We start from the raw sequence: 27889 nt of genomic DNA on the forward strand, positions 1-27889 counted from the left end.
CTGCTGTGGCTTCTCCCGTTGCGGAGCACAGGCTCCGGACGCGCAGGCTCAGCGGCCATGGCTCACGGGCCCAGCCGCTCCGCGGCATGTGGGATCTTCCCGGACCGGGGCACGAACCCATGTCCCCTGCATTGGCAGGCGGACTCTCAACCACTGCGCCACCAAGGAAGCCCAGGAATTCATTCTTATATTTAGTTTTGCTACTAAGTTATTTCTTCAGTACAGCAGTTATTTAAGCTTTTAGAGTCAGGGTCATCAATCTACGGCTAAAGTTTGCTTGTTGCTTGTTTTTGTAAATAAAGTTTTATTGGAACACAGCTAGGCTCACTAAATTCCATATTGTCTATGGCTGCTTTTGCAATACAATGGCAGAGTTGTAACCATACGGCCTGCAAAGCCTGAAATATTTACTCTCTGGCCCTTTACAGAAAAAAAAAAAAAAAAAAGACCTGTGATTTTTGCTTTGGGGAATCAATTATATTCCTTATCTGTAAAATTGAGATAATAATAGCAGCATTATACACATATTAGATGAAAAATAATGATTTTAAGTTGTAACACTTTACTTTTAAAATGCAGATTTATAGAAGCAGAATACATACAAATATATACTATTTGTTCTATTTTAATTTCTTCATTGTATTAATACATTTTATTAAATACATGAATTAAATGAATGCAAAATTAAGAAAAACTTAAGGGGAACGTTTCTTCATGGAAACAAAGAAAAATTTATTTACCTTCCTGAAATATAAAGCTAGCAAGTCTCTTCTGTTAAAACCCGAGGTGGTGGCTATTGCTGAAAACCATCCTCCCTTCTCCATACTCCTCTTCTACTTGCTGGATTCTGTCTGTATTTTCCTTACCTGGTACCAGGAATATGCTCGGTCTGATGGGTCAATGAGAATGGTGATGATTTTGGCTTTGGGGACCAGAGAAGCTGCCCTTTTAGGTGCTTCCTCTGAGTGGAAGTAATTGGCACTCTTCTCAAACAGAAAGTCAGTGGTAACATTAGATGGGACTGGGAAGAAATCCATATACCTAGAAAAGAAATATTTCTCAAAATAAGACTGGTTTATACTCATACCCTGGTGACTGAAGATGTTAAAAATGTCCTACAAACAAAATTCATTTGTTTCCTCAACAAAAGCCTTTTTCTTTAAGGTATTTGTCCCACAAGCCTGTTGGCAAGGAAAAAAATATATAGAACACTAATAATGTATTTTGAAAATGCTTTTCTAAATACATTTTCTTTTTGTTCTACTTAATATCAAGAAAAAAAGGTATGGGAGATAACAAAAATGTACACACAGAGTGATCAAATGGCAATAATAATCAACCTAACTGTATAAATTGTATCTAAATGCAGAAATATTTTACAGAGAAAAATGTGAGTGCTCAACCAAGAAAATTTGATTGAAACAAATGATGTGTTCAGTTCAAAGGCATTTTGAAAAATCTTAGACAAAACAGTTTTTACTTTGTCACAAGAAAAAATAATTTCATTCCCACTAATGTATTGTGCTGCTATTATATTCAACTATAAAGTATCAAAGGGCAGAACAGATCTGATATAAACACTGCCCATTTCCTTATTTTTTTCCCATATAGAGCCATTTATATTCTTTAGAAAAATTATAGAAGTTTAAAATGTATGTATATATTTTCAGATATAAAATACTATCAAATTTTCCAAGGTCAGGTCCTGTATCCTTAAGTGTGGTGAGAATTCAAATCACCAGCAGAGTGAGCACAGGAATACCTGTAGCCTCAAGCACAGAAAGGTAGGACATAATGGGTTTTGTATAATATTCCATTTGTACAAAATGTCAAATATAACTGAATTCAGCGTATGATATAGTAGGTATTTCTGAAGCACCACGGAACATCTTTAAAGGAAAAGGGGCCTTTTTAGAAAGAACATGCCAATTTAACTTCTAGGGTTTCTTACATTTTATAATAATGGCCTCACACTCCACCCACACCCTCTTCAATTCATAAGCCACTATGACTTCGGGTTACCAAGACAAGGTAGTTCAGTAATTACTGAACAAGAGAATCATTAACATTTATGTGATGACTTCTTTTTGCAGTGTGTTGTTTTCAGTCACACAATAAAGCTTCTAGTAGGACTCCAGTTGTTACCATATTACAAAGTTTGGGTGGTGCAACAAAGTGATGTTTTGAAACTCAGGGCAGTAAAGAAATCCTTTTATGTTTTCTGGAAATTGCCTTGTTGATATATCATTCTGGCATCCCTTTCTTTTAGGGGTAAAGACATATATAAACATTTCTGGAAAGTTTGATCTGTTAACTGTTCTGGTGTACACTCTATTTATAGAAAGTGCCATATTTCAGGATACTTTTTAATTTAGATGCCCACACTTGTTCCAGGGGTGCTAAGGTTATATCAAGTGTCTAGTGGTATCTTATTTGGTCCAAGCTTGTCTCAAGCTTGCTTATTCTCAGCAAGGGTCCAAGAATCACAAAAGAAGGGCAGGATAACTTTTAATTTCTAAAATCTGTCCCACCTTCCCAGTAGTCCTCCATACCTACAACACTTGGGGCCTTGAAAACTTCCTCTAGCAGTTCTGGATCTTGGACCCACAAGGCTCCAGAGGCTCACGGAGAAAGCAGGGGCCAGTTCTTGTTTGCCTATATGCCCATGTTTTTTCTAATATAGTGGCTGGTAGTAATAAGCACTTGAAAAATGTTTGTTGAATTCATAAGAAAATAAAGAATTCAGCTTCATATTTCCAGGGTGGAAATACGTCCTGTAATATGAATTCAGGTTATTCAAAGAATTGGTGAGCAAACTAGAGTGGTTTAACAATATGTGGGTTAAAAGCGAATGCCGGCCTCATTTAAGCTTTGCTACTCCCATAACAGCTCAGCAATTTTTTTTAACTGAAAGACATGATTTTTTGCAGCACTCCACATTTATTTGTTTCTTGGGTTGACCCTGTATTTTTGAGTGATTTTACTCAAAGCCAGATTAAGATGTTTAGAGGTTCCAAATGTTAACAGGATTTTATGGCTCTCCATGTGCCATTCCAACTATCCACCGCCTGCCCAGGTAATTATAAAAAATAACACCAAACCATGAAACATAAAACTTAACTGTATGCATAAATCAAACATTTTTCTTAGAGATTCTGATCACAAATCTTGGCTATTTAATCAAAGATGGAGTTTTCTCATTTTCATTTGTCCTGCTTTACTTGTGCCCTAAGCCTGTGTTTAGGCTGCCTGTTAGTTAGGGCAGCCCTGGTTTTGCCCAGTTCTCCAAGAAGAGCAGATCCATGTATCCAGATTAACTAACTGTGCCTGAGCTTCTGTAAGTGACCTTGGCATGCTGAGACACATAATCTTCAACCATGTGGCTCTGTGGTCCTAAAGGGACTGCTGAGGTGCTGATGCTTCAGGGAGAGGTAAGGCCAGTCCGAAGACTGAATACATTGATGTCTTTGAGAGCAAAGCTCTAGTTATTGCTAATAGATTGACATTTGCAGTTACCATTATTTGCTCTTTTAACTGCCTTTTATAAACACACAATTGTCAATCAAAAGTGTTTACAATTGGGGTATTTTAGTGAGTTATAATTAAAATCTTTAATTGTCTTTAGTTTTCTACTTATTTATGCCATCTCTTTGTAGACTACTTAAGGGACTTTTCGTTTCTGTTACAGTGCCTGTACACATTACTGTCTATGAACAGCTTTTGTTTTTTAATTGAATATTCTCACAGATATTCTTAAGTCCCAGGGAATCCAAGTATTATTGAATTCCTCTCCACTGCCAAAGCAGTTTTTAATCACCCCCTTTAGTCCTGATGTGAACATCATTTTATTCTACTGTATACAAGCATGTATATTGATATTTGAGTCAGTGGGAAAATAGTGGCTGAAGTAGTTGATGGGTTTCTTGATTCTCTCAGCTGTTATTTAACACCTACTGCAATGAATATCAAGTACTGTACTGAAGAATTCGCAGGGAAATATGTAACAATTAGAATATATGTAAATCCTAGTAGGTGCTCAACTTATACTCAACCCATTTCTTCAGCTTTCCGTTTGGATGGCTCACAAGAAAAACTTGAGGGGGTTGATACATATAAAACAGAGATTATGTGATTTGACAACAGAAGTTAATATACACCTTTCTGCTAAACTACATGCAAAATGTTTATGTTCATGCTCTAGAGTTATTATAAGAATTTACTCTTTTATAGTACTTTCTGCCCAGAATTTATATCTTAAAAGAAAGATGTGTAGATACATTTTATGATTAACATGTCTGTTTGCAACATTTATTCCTGCTACATCACATATTCTGTGTATATTGACATTTTAACTTTTAATTTTAATTTAACTCTTTTACTTAGATGGTTCATATGGTTCTAATTTCAAAGGCCAAAAATTAAATTTTGTATATCGTTGATAGCTTTTTTTATAGCTTTCATTACGCATAAAATGCATACACATTTTTAGTTCTATTTATTTATTTACCTTTTGTACCAAAGTAAAAATTGAAAATTATATATGTGAACTGTAGCATCACTTAAATGCAAAGTGCATAAGAACAGAAAGTTATGAAAGTGTTTTCTTAAGAGTAGAGAGAAATGAAATTCCTGTGTATTAGGTATTTCTCTGACTTTTTATCTGTAATTACCATCAAAGATAATTAATGCAAATTAAAATTACATGTAAGTCTCTTGAGGCGACAAGTCCCTTCATAACCTGAGAAAAAGTTTGTTACGGATAATTTACGTGCTCCTTCTATTCAATCAGTTTCTAAAGCACGGAGGATGACTTTCATTTGTGGCTACAAACTAAAATGTTTATAATTATAAGCGCTAATTTTACACTGTGCACAGTACATATACTTTTAGATTTATACTAATAACCCATCTTACCAATCAATCCCCCTGTGGTAGTTATTTCTATTAAAGAACTGTACCTCCTCAAAGGTTTTTGGGCTGGGGGAGTTACTAAGGATGGAAGGATGCATAACCAGGAACAAATACAAAGCAGTGGTTCCTGAAAAGATAATAGAGGTTTAGAGATTAATTAAACAAAAACACAGTTTCCTACTATTAGCATTTCAAAGTCATTAATAAACTAAGTGTTTCAATGATCCAAACAGATAACATATAGATACTCCTTGAATTAAATTGAATAGATAACCAGCATCTTAAAAGAAGCAAATTCTAAAAAATGAGGACAGTGTGATGTGAGAAAAGGCCTGTTGCAGGAACTGGGAGAACTGGCATTTGACCTCAGTTCAGTCACTGACTTGGTCTGTGTCTTTGGCTTTTAGCTTCTTTGTCTTGACTTATTAGTGGAAAATCTCCTGCCTTGATTATTTCCTAGGCTTTCTCTGAGGACAAAAAGACATATTGTATCTGAAGATATTTTGATATTAATAAAGTACCATATAAATGAAAGCTATCATTATTTAGTATGAGATGTTACATTATCAAATTAATACGTGGGTTTCCCTATAAAGTTCTTCCCGAGGCCTATGAAAGCTTATTGATTTGAGACAGAATTTAAACTTTTAACCAGTTTAAGTTTGAATGTACTTACATACCTATAAAAAGTAGTGCCAAAATTGTTTAAATTGCTAAATTTGAAAAAAAATTGGTGCCCTTTGTCAGTGACATGACAAAATTTGCATTATTGGGAAGAGAATGGCACATCACAGGTACTCATATAGATTTGTTAAAATAACTGTCAACAGCAATATTCTCTAAAACAATAAATTGGAAGAGGCAGTGTTCTTAGATTATATCTGAGCCAAACAATGAATATTTTATCTACAATCACAGATAACCTACGATATACAAGGTAAAAATGTTCTTCACAAACTTGACTTAAAACAGTGCTTCCAGGCTTCCCTGGTGGCGCAGTGCTTGAGGGTCCGCCTGCCGATGCAGGAGACGCGGGTTCGTGCCCCGTTTCGGGAGGATCCCACATGCCGCGGAGCGGCTGGGCCCGTGAGCTCATGGCCGCTGGGCCTGCGCGTCCGGAGCCTGTGCTCCGCAAATGGGAGAGGCCACGACAGTGAGAGGCCCGCATAACGCAAGAAAAAAAAAAAAAAAACAAACAAAAAAAAAACAGTGCTTCTCAAACTTTAGCATGCATCATATTCACCTGGAAGCTATTAACAAAGAGAGCTGGGCTCTATCACAGTTTCTGATTTAGCACACTTTGAGAATCACTGACTTAGAAGAAATATGGGACAAAATCTAAAACTTATTGGGAAAAAAAATGTTCCATTACTTGAAATCCATAGTAAAGCTTTCTAGAGCATGATCTTTATTTATTTATTTATTTAATAAATTTATTTATTTTTAAATTTTTGTATGCGTTGGGTCTTCGTTGCTGTGCTCAGGCTTTCTTTAGTTGCTGCGAGCGGGCGCTACTCTTCATTGCAGTGCGTGGGCTTCTCATCACGGTGGCTTCTCTCGTTGCAGAGCATGGGCTCTAGGCGCGTGGGCTTCAGTAGTTGTGGCACGTGGGCTCTAGAGCGCAGGCTCAGTAGTTGTGGAGCACAGGCTTAGTTGCTCTGCGGCATGTGGGATCTTCCCAGACCAGGGATTGAACCCCTGTCCCCTGCATTGGCAGGCGGATTCTTAACCACTGGGCCACCAGGGAAGTCCTAGAGCATGATCTTTAGAGTCTGATAACTTCTAGGATCAAGAGTTTTATTTCCAGCACTTACCAGCTGTGTGAACTTGAACAAAAATATCTAACCTGAGTCTTAGTTTTCTTATCTGTGTAGTGGGGAAGAAAATACTTAGCTGTCAGGACTCTATGAGGGTCAAGTGAGATAATCTACATGAAAGTACCTAAATACCTCCATATCTAAATATTAGTAAGGTACTTTTAAAAATAATTTTATTGAGATAGAGTTCAGTAATGCATTTTTTAAAAACTGAAAAGAATATAGTATTTGTAAAGACAGAAAGAATAGCTATTACAATGTGAAAAAAGAAAATAGATTAATTCCATTCTCAGATCAACTGATAACATTCTTTTCTGAATTTTACTTTTAAGAATTGTATTAAATCATGTTATTTGCTTTTAATAGCATGATGAGCATTAATAAGACAAACAAAAAATGAATAAGATCTAATCATTTGCATAGTCAGTAAAAGGCATACTGTAATTTATCAGTGGTCAAAAAATTGTTAAGTTGTGGTGTTTGAATTCTATCTTTATCTACTCATATTCTTGGGTCTGAATAAACTGTCCTCTGTGTGTGTGTGTGTGTGTGTGTGTGTGTGTGTGTGTGTCTCAACTGCATAATCATAGACACACATGTTCAAAAAAAGCTTCAGTTTTTATATTTTTGTTAGTTTCAACACTAAAAATATTTGAATATCCAGATGACTATACATCCGTGCAGAATTATTCAGAAAAATACTTTTGGCAAAACTAAAGATAAAAATGAAGCTAATTAATTTTTATGGAACTGATATAAGAAGATATGTTTGTCCATTTAAAAAATAATCTCATAAAATATCAATATATACAGCAATATGGATGAATCTCAAAAGCAATATGCTAAGTGAAAGAAGTCCAACACAAAAGATTACATATTTTATGATTCCATTTATGTGAAATTCTAGAAAAGGCAAAACTATAGTGACGGGAAGTGGCTGTTGCTGAGGATGGGGGAGAAAAAGACATGGAGATCATGGAAAAGACTCTGACAAGTACAGGTTTCTGGTAACTGACTATACTGCTGAACTGAATGAATAAGCATTTTCAGAACTCTAATAGAAAACTGATGAATTCATAAAAGTACTAACAAAAGATCAAGATGAAAAAAAAATTAATTACATGGGACTGAGTGAACTGATGAGGATGATTATAATTTTTGTGACTGTTTGAATTAAAAAAAGAAAAATCCCACAAGGACTCAGAAGAAAAAGACATGGAGAAACTCTTTAGGGAGACAGAAGTGTTCTAAATCTTTAATGTTGTAGTGGTTATACCACTGTGTACAATTTCTAAAATTCATCAAACTGTGCATTTAAAATGGGTGAATTTTACCGTGTGTAAATTATACCTCTATAAAACTGGGAAAAAATTCAATTTCTATAAAAAGAAGATAAAAATCCCCTTCCAAAGGTAAATGTCATCTACAAATTGTAACGTAAACATTTGGAAACCCAGATGAGTTGAAGATGACAAGTAATTATGTCATCTATGATATTAAAATGTCTGCATATCTAGCACAACACAAGAAGCATATCCTGCAGGGCTTTCTGAGGCAAACTTGATCTGCCAAGCTTCAGAGAGATGTGACTGTTAATGACAAAGCTATGTGATGACAGTGGGAGTTTGCTAAAGAGACTTTAAATGTGTTTCTAGTTGCTTCTTGACTTTAAATAGATAAGGACAAGTGAAATAAATAAGGATAAGAGAACTATTTGTCATATTTATTATTGTTTTCAGATTGGTATTTGTAAATGGGACTGAGAAAACGAATAGGCTAAACTTACTGTGTGCATTACATAGAATTCTCCCCAGTTATTTCTAGAGAAATGAGGAAAGGGAATGTATTCCCCTTACGAAGGGTTGAAATGGCTGTTTTCGGTGAAGCTAGAAATGAAAAGCCCCAAATAATTTATCATGCAGGATACAGCTTGAATGTCTGGCATTTTAAAGCTTCCACTGGGCTTCATTTTAATACTGATTCTTACAGAGACAAGAAGTTTAAGGGAAAAAATTGCACACCAATTTAAGAAAAGGTGCCAAAGATTTCTCCTGGGTATGAATAAATATCTTTCTTAGCACAAAGTTTTGTTTATGTCTAGGAATTCTGCTTGTCAAACATCTTTTATAGACTTTTAGAAAATAGTCATTTCTGCAAGAAATAGTCTAGAAATAAACTATATCAGGAAGATGGCAGGAAGAGGCTAAATTTCCGGAAGAGTTATAGGTACTTACATGTGTCCATCTTGACTTTTGATGAAATCCTGTCAGTCACTCTCCAAACACGTGATTAGTTTTGATTTTAGAAATGTTAATAACACCACTTTTCAATTAAGGTCTTTGGAAAAAATGTAACTTTTGCCACCAAATTGACTGCTGGATATTCAAACTGTGTGACATCTATTTTCATCCTTTTTACTTTAAAAAACACATTATTGAGCTAAACAAAGATTATGTCAGAGAATAAAATGTTATTCATTCATCAATATTTATAGGCAGTTTGAGAAGTCATTGTGACATGAATTCACTGTCTTCTCATCAGGATTTTTACAGTTTGGTTAATTATAACATAAAAATTTCTCACCAGTTTTCTGAGGTCCTATTACCAAGAATTTTGGTAAGCGATCACAGGTTTTTTCTTTAGACCAAATGTCTCTGTGGCGTTTGTCATCACAAGGATTCTAAACAGGAGAAGAAAATAGAGATGTATTTTTGTGGGTGCCCATTGTGTGCTAGAGTTCTTCAACTTCTGTCCTTGAAAAGATATCCCAGGAAACAAGGCTATGTGTCTCCTTTTTTTTTTTTTTTTTGTGGTACGCTGGCCTCTCACTGTTGTGGCCTCTCCCGTTGCGGAGCACAGGCTCCGGACGCGCAGGCTCAGCGGCCATGGCTCATGGGCCCAGCCGCTCCGCGGCATGTGGGATCTTTCCGGACAGGGGCACGAACCCGTGTCCCCTGCACCGGCAGGCGGACTCTCAAACACTGCGCCACCAGGGAAGCCCTGTCTTCTTCTTTTAGTGAAGGTCTTGAAGTGGCATCATGGAAGATTTCAAAGAACTCCTTTCCATACTGAAGTTGAGTGTCTACAGAGGAGGTGAGGGAGGGGAGACATTTCCGTTATGGGAAAACAGCTTCATAGCACTGCAGGTTTAATATTTTTTCTGCTACTGGTAGTTCTATGTCTTAATTGTGGGTGTGTGGTTTAAGTTTTAAAATAATGAGCTTGCTGGGCAGAGACTGTGCTTGTGCTAACCTAAAAGAAGATACGCTCTCAGCATTCAATAAGTAACTGAAATTTAAGGTGTCAGACTTTTATTCTAAATAACTTTGAGCTTTCCCGCTATGCTTTAAAGGCAGATGGATCTGGCTGTAATAATATTTAAAGAGACAGCAGATTCCTTTCAGCTGCCTTCAAAGGTCAGTAAATGTATGTCTAAAACTATAACTTTACAGACTGTGATACTAAAAAGCACTGAATTTCAGTGAAAGGGTAAAATGAGGGTGAATTACTACCTTAGGGAATCTGCTTTTGGTCTGTAGTAGTTAAGCCAAACCCACTGTGCAAGATGTATCTAGAACATCCTTAATTTTAAACTCTAAGTGCATATTATTATGTAAAGAATTAACAGCACCTTTTAATATTATTCAGAAATAGGCAAACAGGACAACATTCTATTTCTATTCAATTAACACTATAGATACATGCAGTTAAATAAACCTGCTTATTTAGCATAAGCAACAGATTTTAAGATTAAAGTAAGGGTATTCTTTTTGGCTGTTGGTCTAGAAAAAAATTGGTTTCACCTGAAATAATAATGATTTCAGTTTAAAAATAAGGTGTTGGGCTTCCCTGGTGGCACAGTGGTTGAGAGTCCGCCTGCCGATGCAGGGGACACAGGTTCGTGCCCCGGTCCGGGAAGATCCCACATGTGGCGGAGCGGCTGGGCCCGTGAGCCATGGCCGCTGAGCCTGCGCGTCTGGAGCCTGTGCTCTGCAACGGGAGAGGCCACAACAGTGAGAGGCCCGCATACCGCAAAGAAAAAATAAAAATAAAAATAAGGTGTTAAATTAGCAGGAAAGTTTCATGTCTTTCCAGTGGCTAACACCTGGTGATGTTCTGTAGTGGTTAACATAAAAAGATGGGTGTTTTAAAATCATAACTGCAAAGTAATATGCAGTGATAATTTTATAACCACCAACTTTAACCTACTAAAATGTGTAGTTATGTTTCTTCTTGGGGTTATCTGTTTGTGCCCAGGAGGTAATTAGCTCAAGTTCAGAGCTAAATGAATAGAATATAAGTGCAGAGCTTACTGTAACTTCAATCTGTGAAATTTACTGAATTCTGCTTCTGAAGATCATTATTATTATACCATCAGCTCTGTCAGTAACTCTCATTTAGAACAGTGATTCAGAGCGCAGTGGCCTGGAATTCTTTCCCACTCTGTCACATAGCAGCTGTATGACCTTGCTTAAGTGTCTCAGCCTTTCTGTGCCCCAGTTTCTTCATCTGTAAAATGGCGATAATAACTATACCTACCTCAAAGGGTAGTTGTGAGGATTAAATGAATGAACATATGTAAAGAACCCAGTCAGACATGTAATAAGCACTATGTAGTTATTTGCTAAAGATTATTACTTTCCCCAGATCATGGTGTGGGGAATCTAAGCTCAAAGTATGTTTTTGCAATTCTAGACACATGAGAGTGTAAGCTTTGAAATCTGGGTCATGCCTGGAACAGTTTGAATATGCCATGTTTATGTGACATTTTCTCTTAAGAAGCTCAGTGATTTTGCCACTCAACACTTTCCTCATGTCCAAAGTAATTCCCAATAATACTTTTGAAAGCTGACTATATTCTGCAGCTGCTGCTGTACCTCGTGGTTCAGAAGCAGATGTCAGTTCTGAACTCTTCTCACCTACCCCTGTAATGTCATTTAGTCATGAGAGGTGATGTGCTCAAGGCTGACCAGCTGGCTACCTGTCTAACACACACCTAAACCATCTTCTGCTCTTTCAGCCTATTGCAATCTGCAAATTGATCCCTCAGTCTTGATTCAAAACATTGTATCCACTGAACCTCTCACTGAGCTTTCAGAATTCCATAGTTTCTAATGGGCACAGGAACAGAGAATATGGCCCACTATGAAGTTTTTCAAATCTACTAACATACAAAACGTACGTTATTTTTTCCCCAGGATGTCTTCACTTTTCAGATTTGGATTACCTCATGAAACTCCAAGATATGTTTGTGGGATTCATTAATAATACCAGTCATTGACCCAATCTTACCTGCCAGAGAGGGTCTTTTTGATCAGGAAAGAGCTCAAAATATTTATGAGCCAGCTGCACTGGAGGCAGAGTCTGAAGTCGTAAGTTGGTCCAGCTCTGCACGAAGTTGGCTAGATTGACAAATGTATATAATCCCAGTCGGTCATTCCCATAGTTAGACAAATGGGTCATGAAAATGCTGATCTGAAAAAGGCAAATGAACTTCAGTGTAAACACAAGTTATTTTAACCCTAGGGGGGCAGTGCAATCACAGCAATGCTAGTTTTTCTTAAGAAGTCTTTGCACAGGGTTTCACTTCATGAAATGTTTTTGAATTTGGACATATCTCAAATACTCTCATTATATTAATGCACTCTGGAGGATGTGTTATTAGCAAGACTTGGTGAGCATTTTTTTCCTAAGGTTTTAATGTATTTCATAACAAAAAATGAGTCCAACTGCCACAGACCCACGTTGGTGCAATTCGACTGATGCTGAATGACACATCCTAGATGTTCACACATAGTGGCTTCATGATATGTGAATTATTCATAATTTGAGGCAGCAGGAGGTTGGGATTTTGTAATTTCAATCAACTTAATCTGATTTGTAACATAGTATGTAGAATTAATGGATATAAATAATCAATGAATTGTGATCATTAGCATCAACTGAATATCCTCTGATTTGTATTTATTAGAGGCCATAATGACAAAGGACTAGTGAATGAATTTTTACTAAAAGAACTATCAACTATTTTCCATCAGTGACACTCTGAAACCCTTTTCCATATTTATTGAGTCTACTATTTCCAATATCAAATACCTCCTTTAAGAAAAGTTTTCAGTGCTCGGCTAGATAAACTATTCCTATGGAAGCAGGTGTCCTAGATGGAATCCACACATTGAAAAAAAATTATAGCAAACATGGGGATCTTTTTATAATAAAATAAATTTGAATTCTTTAGGCTTAATTAAATTGGTCAGGAATGTAGAATGGGCATTTTTAAAGCTACTGCTTAAAGTGAATGCAAATAGCTTTTGTTGGTTAGTGTTGACAAATGGAAATAATTCTGCATGAGATTTTCAATGGCAATGAAAACCACTGTGGCGTTTATGCTGCTATAAAGAGATCATAAATGTAATTCATGGGATAATAGTATGCTCCTAAAATATATAATGTCATATGAATGAATAGTAATAATGGTTATTATAGTCATCATAATAATGAATATAATAGGTTCATTCATTAAGAGACTGGCTGAGAGAAGTATTTAAGAAAATTTATTGAGGTTAAGTGGTGGAGATGAGAGAAAGTTTTGATATAAAAAATCAGAAAAAATATAATTACTTACAACTATGAATAAAAGGAAGCAGTAAAATCCTATATTATATAGAACAAATCACAGACTTTAACATGAAAAGCTTCAAGTGTGATCAAGAATATTTAATCGTGTTTCTATTCCCTCTGCCTGAATATATTTTAAATCTTAGAACTTTCACAGACAAAATACTTTAAGGGTGATTTTAAATAGCTACCAGCAGACTGATGCAGTCATGGAATTGATAAGTAAGACTTTTACCATTTGGGGTATTTGTGAAAAATGAGACTTTTAAAACCTAACCTTCTGGTTATTTTTTATAGTAGCTTCAATTGTTTGACCTTTCTCACCCCCTTCTTTGTTTCCTTCAAAATTTATCAAAACAGTTGTCTATTGAGAGATTTAAGAAAATCATACTTAAATTTGGAAGTTATTTCCTGATAACCGTTCGAAGCAGTCTTTCATCATTTGTTTTATATGCTACATTTTTCAGTGTGGCCCAATAGCAATGGCAAAATGGTACTTCAAGTGCCTTTCTATTAAATTTTTTTCATACAATGTAAAAAAAGATATGTTAACCTAGTTAGCCACTAATTCAAATTTATTGCTTTATTTTTCTGAAAGATTTATAAAAGAATCTGTGTCTATAATTCACTTTAATATCTGCATTGGATAGAAAATGAAAAACTTAGAGATATTGTTTGACTTGCTGATACTAATACATTTGACATCCCTTTGAATTTACTTTTCAGCCTTGGAAAGCATTTTATGCTGTGACATTTAAAGCAGAGTGCCACTTTTTTACTTGTATGAGTGTAGAAAGTAAAAAATGCTTCTCTCTCTGGTAAAAACAGAAGTGGCCCAAAGTGAGTATGAGCTGGTTGATGACATTGCTTTTGCTGAAACAACCTGACTGGCAAGAATTAAGGTAATATTTATAAGGTGTTGAACTTAATCCTGTAAAAGAAAAGCTACTTAACCTCCAACCAGGGAAACTTTCCTAGGTTTTCAATTCTATTTTTGTATATCAACTTTAACATAATACAGAGTGTACCATAAGCAAAAGGACTGCTTCAGAGTGATGGTTTTGTAATGCATGTCACCTCATGACACTTTTAGGCTTTGGACTCAAGCCTGACATTTGTTTTGTGCTCCTAAAGAAATACAAGGCCATAAAAGGAATATATAATTGTTCAGGACATAAAACACTTCAATTTCTTTTTAAACTTTTATTGGGGTGAATCACAATATTCTCTGTACACACGGAACATTGTACATATCTTTTGCTGAACATGTCACCTCTCCAAGTTTTCTTATTATTTTTGTTAGGAAGGTATGCACAACAAGCAACAGCACAGGTGGGAACAGATATATAAAGAGAAGGTTTTGGTCAAAAATTAGCTTGCTTTCCAAATAGTATTTTTTCTTCTGATCTGTGACAACTATAGTGTCACCTTACTTCTTGGCACTTCCTCACCTGACAACAATGTCTGCATGGAATACAAAGAAATAAAGAAGCAGCTTGAAAAGGTTGCCATTTCAGGGAAAGTAGATATTAGTCATTTCCTAAAGAAGATGCCTTTATAATTTTAAGAGTGTTTCAGAACTAAGGGGTTTTGTTTTGTTTTTTAAAAAAAGGATTGAATGTGTCAAAATAAGTTATCTTTACTATACATGCAGAATCCCATGAGAAGGAAAATGTCAAAAGAAGTTACAATTGCATTTCTATAACAGTTTTTTTGCTGTAAGCAAACTGCAAGCAATTCTCCTTGTTACCCAAAAGACTAATCAGCCCCTTAAAACTCAAATCATTGGGAACTGCCAAAGACATAAAGTTTATCTGATTAACAGCTGAAAAAAATTCTAGCCTGATAAACATAGATTTGTATAACAAGATACTTATCTATGATTTTATTCTATGAAAGGCAAATGGTAGGGCTTCCCTGGTGGCGCAGTGGTTGAGAGTCCGCCTGCTGATGCAGGGGACACGGGTTCGTGCCCCAGTCCGGGAAGATCCCACATGCCGCGGAGCGGCTGGGCCCGTGAGCCATGGCTGCTGAGCCTGCGCGTCCGGAGCCTGTGCTCCGCAACGGGAGAGGCCACAACAGTGAGAGGCCCGCATACCGCAAAAACAAAAAAACAAAAAAAAACAAAAAAACAAAAAAACAAAGGCAAATGGTAAATGCCAATATCTTATATACTGGCATTTATGAGAAAGGAAACAGATACCAGTTGTAAAAGTATGGCTAAGAGAAAGATGTGGGAAGCTTTATCTATACTTTCCAGCCTCTGATAAGTTCCAGGTATTGGAGATGGATGAATCACTACCAAGAAGAATAAGGAGCGAAACATGGGTCCTGGTGCAAAAGCAGTTGACCATGCAGTAATTATTCTGTTTGTTTTGAGAAGGTCAGGGGGGAGGGGAGAGGAAGTTAGGGTATAAAAAAGTATGTTACTTATAATATTTACTATAAACTATGCCATTTATGACCATGCTGCTTAGTTAAAATCCACAAACATTTTTCTTATCCTATTTGCCAGATGCTCCGATTGATTCTGGAAGGGTGCAAATATAAATATGATGCTCATTCTTTTTAAGTCTTTTTTGTGAAAAAATTTAGAATTCAAAAGACACAAAAAAGTTTACAGTGAAAACACTTTTTCCTCCTACCTCCATCCTTTAGCCAACCAGTTTTGTTTTGTTTGGTATCCTTCCAGGTGACCAAAGGTTCAAAAGCCTTAGCATATATACAGATCACCTAGGAAGTTTATAGAAGTTCAGATCACCAGGTCTTACCCTCAGAGATTCTGATTTTCTAGGTCTGGAGGGTGGCCTGGTACCTGCATTTTAGAGGATCATCCCTAGTTGTCCAGATGCAGGTGCCACTGGAATATGATTTGAGGAAAACTGGCCAAACCCATTGTTTATTCCCATAGAAAAGATTTTGTTCACTAAAAGCCATCAGCTTTTCTGTAGTGATCCTTTTGAATACATTAAAAAAAGAAGAACATGTAAAGGTTATGAATATTTTGATGTTCTAGGCTTAGAGCTAACCATGGCACAAAGAACAATTTGCTAAGTGCCCTTGGCTATGCCTTTGGAGGGCTTCTGCACTGCTGACATATGTGTGGAGACACGTAGAAGATTGCCAAAAAGAGAACTGGTCTGTATAGACATGCGCAATTGGTTCCTAAATCCCCTTCAATCCTGTGTTGTTGTTGTTGCTGTTTTTACGGTACGTGGGCCTCTCACTGTTGTGGCCTCTCCCATTGCGGAGCACAGGCTCCGGACGTGCAGGCTCAGCGGCAATGGCTCACGGGCCCAGCTGCTCCGCGACATGTGGGATCTTCCTGGATTGGGGCATGAACCCGTGTCCCCTGCATCGGCAGGCGGACTCTCAACCACTGCGCCACCAGGGAAGCCCATTTGTTGTTTTTTTACCAAAGCAAAATTCTCTGTTTCCTCATGTACCTCTCAGATACATATTGTCTTATAACTTCTCTATTTAATAGGCTGCTTTTCATGTTCATATTTACTTTATTTCATAGTATTTAAAATATTGTCTGGAAGAGGACAAGCATACTGTAATTAACTTCTTTAGGGGAAAAATAAGGAAAACAGTTTATTTTTATGGGGTAGTGATCAAACTGTGGAAGTTTTATTACCATGAAAAATATATGAGTTTCATCACTGTCAAGAATGGTACTTCATTACATGAGTTTGTCTCTTTCTGGAAAATAAGCTAAAAATTCTGAGGAGAAGACTCTTCTGATGAGGCATTGGGCCTGAACCTCCAATTCTATAATTTCCCAGTTCAAACCATCTAATAGTTCCTCACTGCTTTCTGAACTAAGTAAAATTCAGGATGTCATCCTAAATTACACCATGATCTCAGGTTACCTTTCCAATCTTATCTGTGCTCCGGGTACCAGTCAGTTGCTTTGCTTACTGCTCCCCAGTGTTCCCTAGACTCACCTACCTCAATGCTTTGTTTATGCAGTTTCTTCTCTCTAGAATACACTGCCTCACTTTTCCACTTCTGTCTGTCCTAGGTATCCACAGGGTCACATCTACCTTTTCAGATCTTTCTAGGCAAATGAAATCTTTAAAAAGTTTGAGCCCCAGAGCATTACAGTTTAGTCTTTCTGACATTTTCTTACTCTGACTTGTATTATGCTTTTAAAAAGTGCTTGTTTTATTTGTGTCTAGATTGTAAGTTCCTTGGGGGCTGGCATGGGGCCTTTTTCAACTTTATTCTCTGAGCTGCCTATGATATATAGTATGTGCCTTGAGTTGGCACCAATAATCTTGCTTAAAAAGTTGGGAAATCTAGGGTCAATTGTTTTTACAGTGCTATTCATTCTGGTAATCCTTTAGCACCATTCAAATTGTGAGCCTCCTCAAGGATTTATTCTTGTCTCTTCCAACTTTGTCCCCGTCGCTCTGTACTCTTTCCGCAGAACTCTGGCCTCCCAGTCTCCGTTTATTTATTTTTTTTTACCACCCATTTCCTTCTGTTTCCTGTGAAACTTCCTTCCTTTGTAAATAAACGATATCTTTAGGACTTTAACTTTGACCTGCATGGTGGTTAAGAAAGTGGGCTCTGCCACATACTGACTTAAGAAGTTATTTAAACTCTCAGTACTTTAATTTACTTAATTAAAAGGAAAAAAAGGGGTAGAATAATAGTAACTACCTCACACGGTTGTTCTGATGATTAAATGTAATAAAACATTTAAAGCACTGCTTGACACACAGTAATTGCTTAATAAATATTGCTTTTGTTGTTATATTACTATGGTTTTGCAGGAACATCATTTCTCATTTATAGATTCCTTCCAGCAGCTCATCAACCTTACCTATACCTCTAGTCTCTTAATCCCTTCATTTTTTTCTGCATCTGTCAATGTTCATTGATCACTTCCTCCATCACGCAAGATTGTAGGGTCAATAATTTGAACTTCTCTCCCACTATCACCCTCAGATTCCCAATCTTCTTTTGGCTTTCAGTGCTCTGCAGGTCTGAGACTTTGGATTAATTTTCCATTCAGTTTCTTCACACCCACATATGAACTTTTCAGCACAGCCAGAGAAAAAAAATATACAACGGGAGCTATTCAGGTCACGTAAGCACACGGTCCCCAATTTCAATGGAATCCTCCATACTACTGGCTATTCTTTTTATTCATTCTTTATCTCCTTGCTCTTCAGTTTCCTTCAGCAGCTATTTCAAACTCTCATTCTTCTCTGAGGCCTTTTGCTCAGTCTTCACTCTCCCTAATCTCCCTAGTTTGTCCCCATGATTAATGGGGCATAACGGTCATGAGGCAGGAACTCTTTCAACTTTCTACCCCTCTCCATAGATATTTGTATTCTAAAAATTCCTCCTGACACCTTCAGTGTCAGGCAGAAGTGTTCCATTTTGTTTTCAAGACTAATATATCTCCAAGTGCTTTTTATCCCATCTACTTTCAACTCCCAAGAGATCTCATTCTATCACTCGTTCCTGTATTTTCCTCTATTTTTAATCCTCTCTACTAGTCCTTCCCTAACGCCTGAAAACATGCTTGAGCCTCTCTCATCTTAGGCTCTCGAGTATTTTCTTTTCTAGACACTGTCCTTCCCAGCCAAGGTCTTCAGAGGAGCAGCATATATGTGCTGTCTTTACTCCTCATTTCCATTCACTTTTTAGTCCTTTGTAATCTGGCTTTTGTTCCCACCATTCCATTGAAAATGGCTTGTCAAAGGGGAGCAACTCCAAATATAACATCTGCAATCTTAAAAATCACTGTGTAACTCATACATTAAACACTTCAGATTCATGGGATATAATCATTAAAATAACCCTTCGCTTTTTTGCACTGTCCCTTTAACGTTTATTCAGTGTGGGTGGTTTTCCCCTTATCCCTGGATGAAGGCTAGGGAAGGCAGCATGGCCTCCCTAGTTTCTTCAGTGAACAGAGAGCTCTCAGGCAGCTTTAGGTTGCTAACACAGTCTTGATTTAGTAGTTTAAACCTCCTGGTCCAGAAAATAAAACTCCAAACTTGTTGCAATATTAAATCTCCTGTCTCTAAGCTGTGACCTGGTATAGGAGAGAATCTGCAAGAGAGGCTGGGAAGAGAGCCTGATTGATTCTTCTCCAGTGGGTGATTTTATTCTTCATCTTGCTAGCCGAGGCTTCTGATCCCTTAGTGTTTGGGACATGGAGATGAAGGAGGGAGAGGGAGACAGGGATTATTACGTGATTGATAATGTGTCAAAAGATGGCATATGTGTAAAGCCATTTGAGATCTTTGGAGGTATTCCTCCTAGCCCCCAGCAATGCAATTTCCTTTACAATGCTAGTGCCTCCCTCAGTTCCTTGTCAGGAGCCCTTTTAAAAAGATTCCCAGGTAACATTCCTACTAAGAATTCTGCAGCTGGGCCCGGAGATTTAGAGGCCTTTGATCTGACTTTGGAAAAGAGGGCACATACTCTTAGATGCGGCTCCCTCCTCTTTTGACAAAGACCATTTTAGCCAATCTCTCTCTCATGCTTTAGTTTTATGAGTCATGAGGCAGACAGCAGCCCAATATGTCCCTCTTCTGGGAAGACATACCAAGAGCTCTCTCACTGTTCTGGTGACCCTCACGCCAGAGCTGAGATGAGCAGCAGGGCAGTCCTTCACCCTCTGCTCTCCTGTGGGTAGAAAGTGGTGGGGATCATGCTCACTGCACAGCACAACTCTCTCCAAAAGTCTTCCTCACAAATTCTCCTTATTTCCAGAAACTTGATCATTTTATCTGGGACGTGGGTGAGACATTTGAAATTTTTTTCACGGTGGTCTCACTCACAGCTCACTTTGTTGCTTATGTCTTCCATATTTTTGTGCTGTTGCAACTGTTTTACGCTAAAAATCATTTTCATTAATTTTATCACCTTGCCCAATGGAAGTAAAAAAAAATGTCACTTTCATTTTTAAGACTTAAATTCATTGAGTGCCGTTTTTCTACCTGGCTTGTGCCTTAGTCATCATTTAAGTATCTCAAAGGAAAGCTCAATTGCAGAATAATTTGGCAAGGGACCCTTAACATTTTGAATCTGGGATCTGATGGGCTTTACAGGAGAGCTGGAGGGGTAAATCAATTGCTCTCAATTAGGGACAGGTTTCAAAGGTACAGTGATGAGGTTAATGTAATTTAAAGCAATTTAGCTTGGAACATTTGTCTTTCTTATAACATTTATGTCTCTCACTTAATTTTTCTGGCTATACATTCAGAACTGCAAGTTCAGCCCTTTTATTACAAGCTAATGATTTAACATTTCTTTTGGGTACCAGAGGAAGTAATTCTATTGGGTTTAATGCATTGCCATTACTTCAGCTGCTGAACAAATGTTTACACGCACAAGAGTGCTTACAGCTCTCAGACCACCAATTTTCAGTGAATTTTGCGCTGTGTACCTTGGGTGTGCTGTTCTGATATTGTCTCTGCATTACTCTGAAAGACTCTGTTGCAGTTATTTAGAGACTAGACAACAGCTGTTCTTGTTCTATTAGACTTACAAAGTGACAGGATAATGAATAGTTACAGCTTATGATAGATTTAAAACTGATTAATTAAGAGAAATCCTTATTTAAGCAGCAATGTAGTACAAAGGTTATATTCAATTTTGCGATGAAAACCTTTTTTTTTCCTAGTGGAAAACACTTTGTTTCTTAGTTTTAAAGCACTGCCTCCACAGCATAATGAAGATGTAGAGAGGAGATGAAATTAAACCTCCCTTAAGGTGTATAATTTAACGGAAAAAAACCTGACAATTTAAAAAAAAGAATCCTTCAAGTAAATGGACCCACATGAAAATCTGATTTTGGCTATGTGAATGAATTACATTTAGGTAATCACAAAGAAGAGCTTCATCATCAGGAGGTTTCAATTAGCTGTGTTTGCTCATAAAGCTGAATTCACCCTGGGGGCAAAAAATAACCATGCCAAAGAAGTATGTTTATTTTGTAGAGAAAAGCTAGGTTTTTAAAAGCTAGGAACTAATTGTTGTCAAGTTTCTGAATATTCAAAAACATTAAAAAAATTTCTTTTTAATTATTTATTTTAAGGCAGGCCCTCTAATAAAGTGATTTGTAAAATGCGGACAGATTTTGGGAGCATCTCTTTTGTACAGAAATTTATGAAGACAGTGAGAACTCAGAAGACAAGAAAGAATACTAAAGAATAAACACTCACCAGGTATTAACCAAGCCACTGAGGTCTCTGTACCTTCAATGAGAGGAAAAATACCAGGGCTTGCTTGACAGGGCCTACACAGGCCACAGCTTACTATTTTGACTAAAAAAACACATTTTAAGAATAAAATGTTTGGCACAAGACAGCAGAAGTAGTACTTTCAGGGCTTTGAAGGAGACCAACCCAGACATAAGAGTCAGCTAAGGTGCCTAATGAAACTTAATTAAAAGCAAGATAACTAGAAGGGCATTTCCGAAGAGATGGGTAAAGAGAAGACATAGAAAGGATTCCAAAGCCTTATGAGTCAGCACAGCTAGAGGCCACCTACTGCCAAAGCTGCTGGCAGGTGGAGGGCCTCTTTCAACTGTAGTGAGAACAATACCATGAACAGAGGTTTCTGAAAGGTGATGAGGTCCTAAAAGATTGTAACTAAACCAAGTATCTATTTAAAAATAATTGTAGTAGGAACCCCACATTTGGTCTAGTTTCTTATTATTGCTTTAAGCTGTAAGTCCTTTAAAATAACTTATTTATAGATACAAATCTATAAGTAAGACTGTTATGTAATGAGGAGTTACATTTTCTAAAAGTGAATTATCTGAGGAATTAGGTATATCAGCTTAAGAAGAACTGGAGTTTTAAAATGTTTCCTTTCTGAAACTGTCAACCCTTTCACACAGCAGCAACTACCCCGAACTACACAGTGGCGCAGTGGTTGAGAGTCCGCCTGCCGATGCAGGGGACACGCGTTCGTGCCCTGGTCCGGGAAGATCCCACATGCCGCGGAGCGGCTGGGCCCGTGAGCCATGGCCGCTGAGCCTGCGCGTCCGGAGCCTGTGCTCCACAACAGGAGAGGCCACATCAGTGAGAGGCCCGCGTACCGCCAAAAAAAAAAAATTAACATTATTATTAAATTAAAAAGAAACAACAAAATTAAATAAATATTTCTAGAATTCAGTTTTTTTGGAGTTAACAGAAAGTGAAGTTAAAAGCCACTTTAATATGAGGCCAAGCAGTTGTATACAGGTATAGAGTGAGTGAATGCTCAAAAGTGTTAGGTTTGTTGACTCTAATTTCAGATTAAACTTGTTATAAACAACTGCACTCATGTAAGAGTTAGTTCAGCTAACTCTCCTTGCCTTCCAGACTTATCAAATCCATTGCTTTTACGTTCTAAATGGTATTAAAAAACCAGTTAATAAGAAGTAACAATATCTTAGAGCGTTTTTTTGTATTTATAGATCTATATATCTAAATACACATGCACATGTATACACACATATATGCACATTTATGTTATCAAATTATATATTTTATAATAAATATATAATAAAATTATTTACCATTTTGATTTAATCTTGTACTTATCGACTTTAATTGACAGAGATTTATCATTTCAAATGTTACATATTATGCTAATTTTTGGTAGTTGATTTCTTTTCCTTTTAAAGTGAACTAAATTTGGTAAGCTTTTCTTATTTATAAAATAATTAAAATGAATAGAGACTATTAAAAATGTTTTAGTTTGCATATATACATGAAGTAAAATGCTTTCTAGAATATTCAATGAATATGATAAAACACTTCAAGTATTCCTTGAAATTCAATAGGCATTTAAAAATACACTTTAGCATATGTATCCATTATGTTTCAATTACATTTTAATGAGCTTTGGAGATGTAACTGAGTGGCTATTTCCCATTACATGTTTCTTTAGCATTGTTACTTCTTAAGAAACATAAGAAACCAATAGGATATTTTGTACAGAAATTTGGCGATTCATACTTACAGTCCTTGAAGTAAAGTATAAAAGTCTTACTCCTTTGTGCCTCATTTCATTTGCCAGTTGAGTAAGAATGCAGGGAAAAAAAATTGATAGAGAACAAGGCACTTCATGGGAAATGTAAAGGCCTAGAGATGGTTTGTAACCATTCCGCTTTCATGGTCAGAGGGCTCAGGTGAGAATGCAGACCATAAATACTGACATGCTCATTATTAGAGCAGGTAAGTATAATTTATTTCTTTGGTATGTAGAATAAAAGCACATTTATACTAATCAATTATGGACACTTGATATTGTGTTATTACACAATATTGAGTGTATTAGTTAGCTTTCTCCGGAGAAATAGAACCAAAGGACGTGTTCATGCGCACGTGTGTGTGTGTGTGTGTGTGTGTGTGTGTGTGTGTGTGTGGTAGATGGATATGCTGGAGACGTACCAGTATACAAGGGAAGAGTTGCAGTTTGAGTTCAAAGACAGTCTGCTGGCAGAATTTCCTCTTTTTCTGGCCTTTTCTCTTCCATTCAGGCCTTTAATGATCAGATGAGGCTAACACACATTATGAAGGGTAATCTGATTTAGTCAATCTACTAACTTAAATGTTATCCCATCAAAAAGTTATCTTCCCAGAAACATCTATAGTAACGTTTATCCAGCGTTAAATGTTATCCTGGCCTACCATGGAATTTGTAAAATTAGCCATCACAGAGAAGATGAATACTTTTTTAAAAAAGCGTTCATCTTCTTTTTCAATACCAAGTGTAACAATTCATTAAACTATTTTGTGTCATGTGCTTTCTCCTTAGAACTAGTTTTATGAGAGAGTTTTGCTAGGAAAGAAGAGGGAGGGAGATGTGCAAAACTGCAAAACTCAAACTAGGACAGAGGCTCTGTGAGTGAGGAGGTGCCTTAGCCACCCTTTTACTACCCTGGGTAACTGGCAGGACCTCCCATTTGAGCGAAAGCCTCTGTGGTACATCTATGCAGACTGGGGCCTAGGCTTCTGAGTTTCCAAACTCAGTCCAGATTCCCTTATCCCAGCCTGACAAACATAGAAGCCACAGCCTGACAAACATAGAAGCCACAGATCTGCTGGCTTTTGCATAATCATACAGCTTAGCCAATGAACAATTAAGAGGATGTGAAAATGCAATTATTTTAGTTTCAGTTTCATCTGAGGTCCAAAGATAAAAGCTGTTAAATCCTCAATTTCAGAGTGAGAGCCTGGACCATTTGTCTTGCAAGGGAAGTGGTAAAAAAATCTTTGGCTATTCACCATCTTGAGGATTGTTGTTACTAAAGAATTTGACAGATCTTTGTCTCTGGTTCCTGGGAGGAAAACTCTAATCCCTTAGAATTTCCCTAGTGATAGAAGTTCTTTGTTATTCATGGTGGGTCCTAATAGTTTATGCTTTGGACCCTACATAGCTTATGCTAATGAGATGACTCCAAATAGGGATAGGCTAAGCCAGAAAGACCAGTCATGTAATTAGAGGGTTTGAAGCTTTAACCATGTGATATCAAACTGAGCTCCTCTGAAGGACAGGAAGGAGAGGGCTGGAAATTGACTTCGATCATGTGGCCAATGATTTAATGAAACATGCCAATGTAATGAAATCCCAATGAAAACCCTGGATACTGAAAGTCAGTGGAGCTTCTTGGTTGGTGAACACATTGATGTGCCCGGAGGGTGATATGCCCTGATTTCCCCATGAGTGGGCAAAGAAGCTCTGTGTTCTTTCCCAAACCTTGCCCTCTGTGTATCCTTGATAGTAAAACTGTAATCATAATTGTAGTGCTTTCCTGAGTCTCTGTGGGTCATTCCAGCTAATTATTGAACTTGAAGAGATAGTGGGGACACCTGAATTTGCAGCCAGTTGGTCAGAAGTACGGGTGGCTGGGGGATGGGGGCGTGTCCCCCGGCCACTTGGGGCTGGCATCTGAAGTAAAGGCAGTTTTCTTGAGAACCAGGCCCTTAAACCTGTGTGTGTGTGTGGGGGGGGTCTGATGCTAATGCCAGGTGGTTAGCATCAGAACTGAACTGAATTACAGTACACTCTGTTCAGGTGGACGAAGAATAGGATATAAAAGAGACAAATACTGAAGTAATTGAGGGAGTTTGAAAATTAGAAATTTTCTTTAATGAAAATTATCAGTGTGCCACGAGTGCCCTCCTTCTGACTCCTGTGGAGGAAGTGGTGCTATTTCTTCGTCTTAAGACTAGAGCATCAAGACCACACGGAGAGATTAATATATATTTTCAAAATTATTTAGGGAACTGCAAGTGAAAGCTTAATAGAAGAGACAGCAACTTTTAAACCAGTGAAAATAGTAAAAGTGGGCAATACTTGGTGATGGATGAGTAATAGTTATTAATATATGATATCGGAAGAAAGAAGGGAATTACACGGAACTGAGAGCAAGAGAAGCCTTAAGTTAGTAAAAGAATGAACACTGAGTGAAAACTAGGCAAGATAAAGGTGTGAAAGAGAAGAAATCAGAAGAAAAACTATCATTTCATGGTTAAAGGGAGTTTAGTTGGTAGTACTGGGATGGATAGGCTATTAGATAAAAAAGGCAGACAGATTCAGGTAGAAGCCTTTAAGTACTCTCTGTGAGGCAAGAAAACAATCGGTGAGATCAAGGCTAAATGCTGGAGCACCGAATTGAAGTGAGCCAAAGGGTGTATAGCCAAGTCTGAGAGAGGGCTGTGGGTAAATATATGGTATATTATAAAGGCAGCATGAAGTCCTCCATAGACTGTGATGAATGACCAGGGTTCTGGGTATGGGTTTCAGCTGTTAATCTTATGAGGGCCATGGAATGGTGGCTCAGAGTAAAAGAAATGTCAAAATTAGAGGTGACGATGGGGAGGCAGGTAGAAAGGAAGTCACAGAAAGGGATTCTTAAAAAGGCTACTGAAGATGAACTCAAGGATATTTGCATCTGGATGAGTGTCTATGCAGAGCCTTAGAGAGTCAAGGAGAAGTAAAAAATCAGAATGAAAACTGTGCCAAACATTTTGTGAATGCTCATGAGTCTTCCTGAATTGGAAAGAGTGGTGGGAGCATTTAAACACAAAAATGACATCCGACAGAAATGTTTAAGTTAGCAGCATGCTATCAAAATATTCCATCTCCTTTCACTTGGAAGCATAAATGCTTAGGAGCACACTGGGCAGCGCTGTTGAGAGCTCTGTGCAATGATGGTTAGTTCCCAGTCCAGGCAGCCATTCAGAGTTATGAGTATATATTAGAAACTTCTGAACAGAATGGTGCGCTACTTTCTGTATATCACTACTTGATCAGATCTGATTTTTCTCTTGTAAATATAAGTAGGGATCATTTGCAAAATAACACAGTAGAATTTCCTGTGCAGACAGATGCTTTTTATATTTATAAAGCTTGAGCTCCTTTTTTTTTCTTCTTAATGCTCTGGGAAACTGGAAACTGATATGATATTTTTCATATCAAGTTTAGTTTAACATATGGCAAAGAGCTCTGTGAGACTATCTCCAAACTTTGCAGTTAACAGTTTCCAGCCTACACAGGAAGCGAAGCTGTGCTTCTGACGCGTTCCCATTATATGGGAAGACCGCAGAGAACAGCCTAAAGTTAAACCACAAAAATTGTGTGTATACAAAGCGCAGCATTCAATTGAAACCACAGTAGCACAGAAAGCTTCACTTGATGTTTCAATTCCATTTCTACATTGTTCTAGCAAACTATTTCAAGGTATATCAATAACTAAGTAGCTGTTAAATCTATTCTTGGCTTTTACTTAAACAAAAAACAAGTTCTATATTTGGATACTGTCTATTCTGAGGGGCCTCAGTTTAGTAATCACTTTGTGTTTGTGAGTCTTCTACTAGATTCTTATGTATAACAAAAACAACAAAAGCAAACACCTTATCCATTCAGAACCCTTGGAGAAGAGAATTAGGATGACCTTTGTGCAAAATAACTTGTAGGTACTACATTCCTCCTGTATTACAGAGTATATGGAAAATAAAGTATTGAATATAACAATTACCTCAGCATTGCATAGAGTTGTATGTCTTGTCATAAAATTGTTCTATACTACCACATAACTATGCTTTTTGAGTTTTTGGGTGCTTTGTAATAGGTGGGGTTTTTTGGGGGGGGTGTCCTACTCCTTTGTCAGCTTTCATTTCCCACTGCCATTGCTCTAGTGTTCTTTCTCTCATGTTCTAATGTTTGTGTGTAATATGTCCCTTAGGATGAGAAACCAGACTAAGAAGTGTGGCTTAATTCTGTTTAAAAATGAGGCTATTCAAGGCTCTGAGTGTGGGTCAGGGGTATTCTATCAACGAAGCACAATGACAGTAGAATGGAGGACCTTTCTCTTACTATATGTTTATCTTTGGTCAGATTAGGGAATCTCTTTGAACCCCAGTTTCCTCATCTATGACATGCCTCATAGGATTCCTGTTAAGGTCAAATAAGATGATACACACGAAGCCTCACGGAATTGTTGCTAGAATGAAATAAGGTCCCTTCTAAAAAGCATGGCCTAGTACAGAGCAGGTTTCCTTTGTCTCTTTCCC

At 37.3% G+C, this 27889-nt stretch overlaps 1 protein-coding gene across 1 annotated transcript in view; it reads right to left on the minus strand.

Moving 5' to 3' along the window:
* Positions 1-27889, minus strand: part of LOC103078588 (N-deacetylase and N-sulfotransferase 3) — a 157471-nt gene that overhangs the window by 19481 nt on the left and 110101 nt on the right. Inside the window, exons 7-10 of the mRNA XM_007464857.1 lie at positions 12021-12203; positions 9312-9408; positions 4915-5038; positions 867-1041 (exon numbers count right to left, since the gene is read on the minus strand). Coding sequence (XP_007464919.1) covers positions 867-1041; positions 4915-5038; positions 9312-9408; positions 12021-12203 — 579 coding nt within the window. The remainder of the gene's footprint in view (positions 1-866; positions 1042-4914; positions 5039-9311; positions 9409-12020; positions 12204-27889) is intronic.

The sequence above is a fragment of the Lipotes vexillifer genome, unplaced genomic scaffold (assembly GCF_000442215.2).
Source record: "Lipotes vexillifer unplaced genomic scaffold, Lipotes_vexillifer_v1.1 scaffold231, whole genome shotgun sequence".
NCBI lineage: Eukaryota > Metazoa > Chordata > Mammalia > Artiodactyla > Lipotidae > Lipotes > Lipotes vexillifer.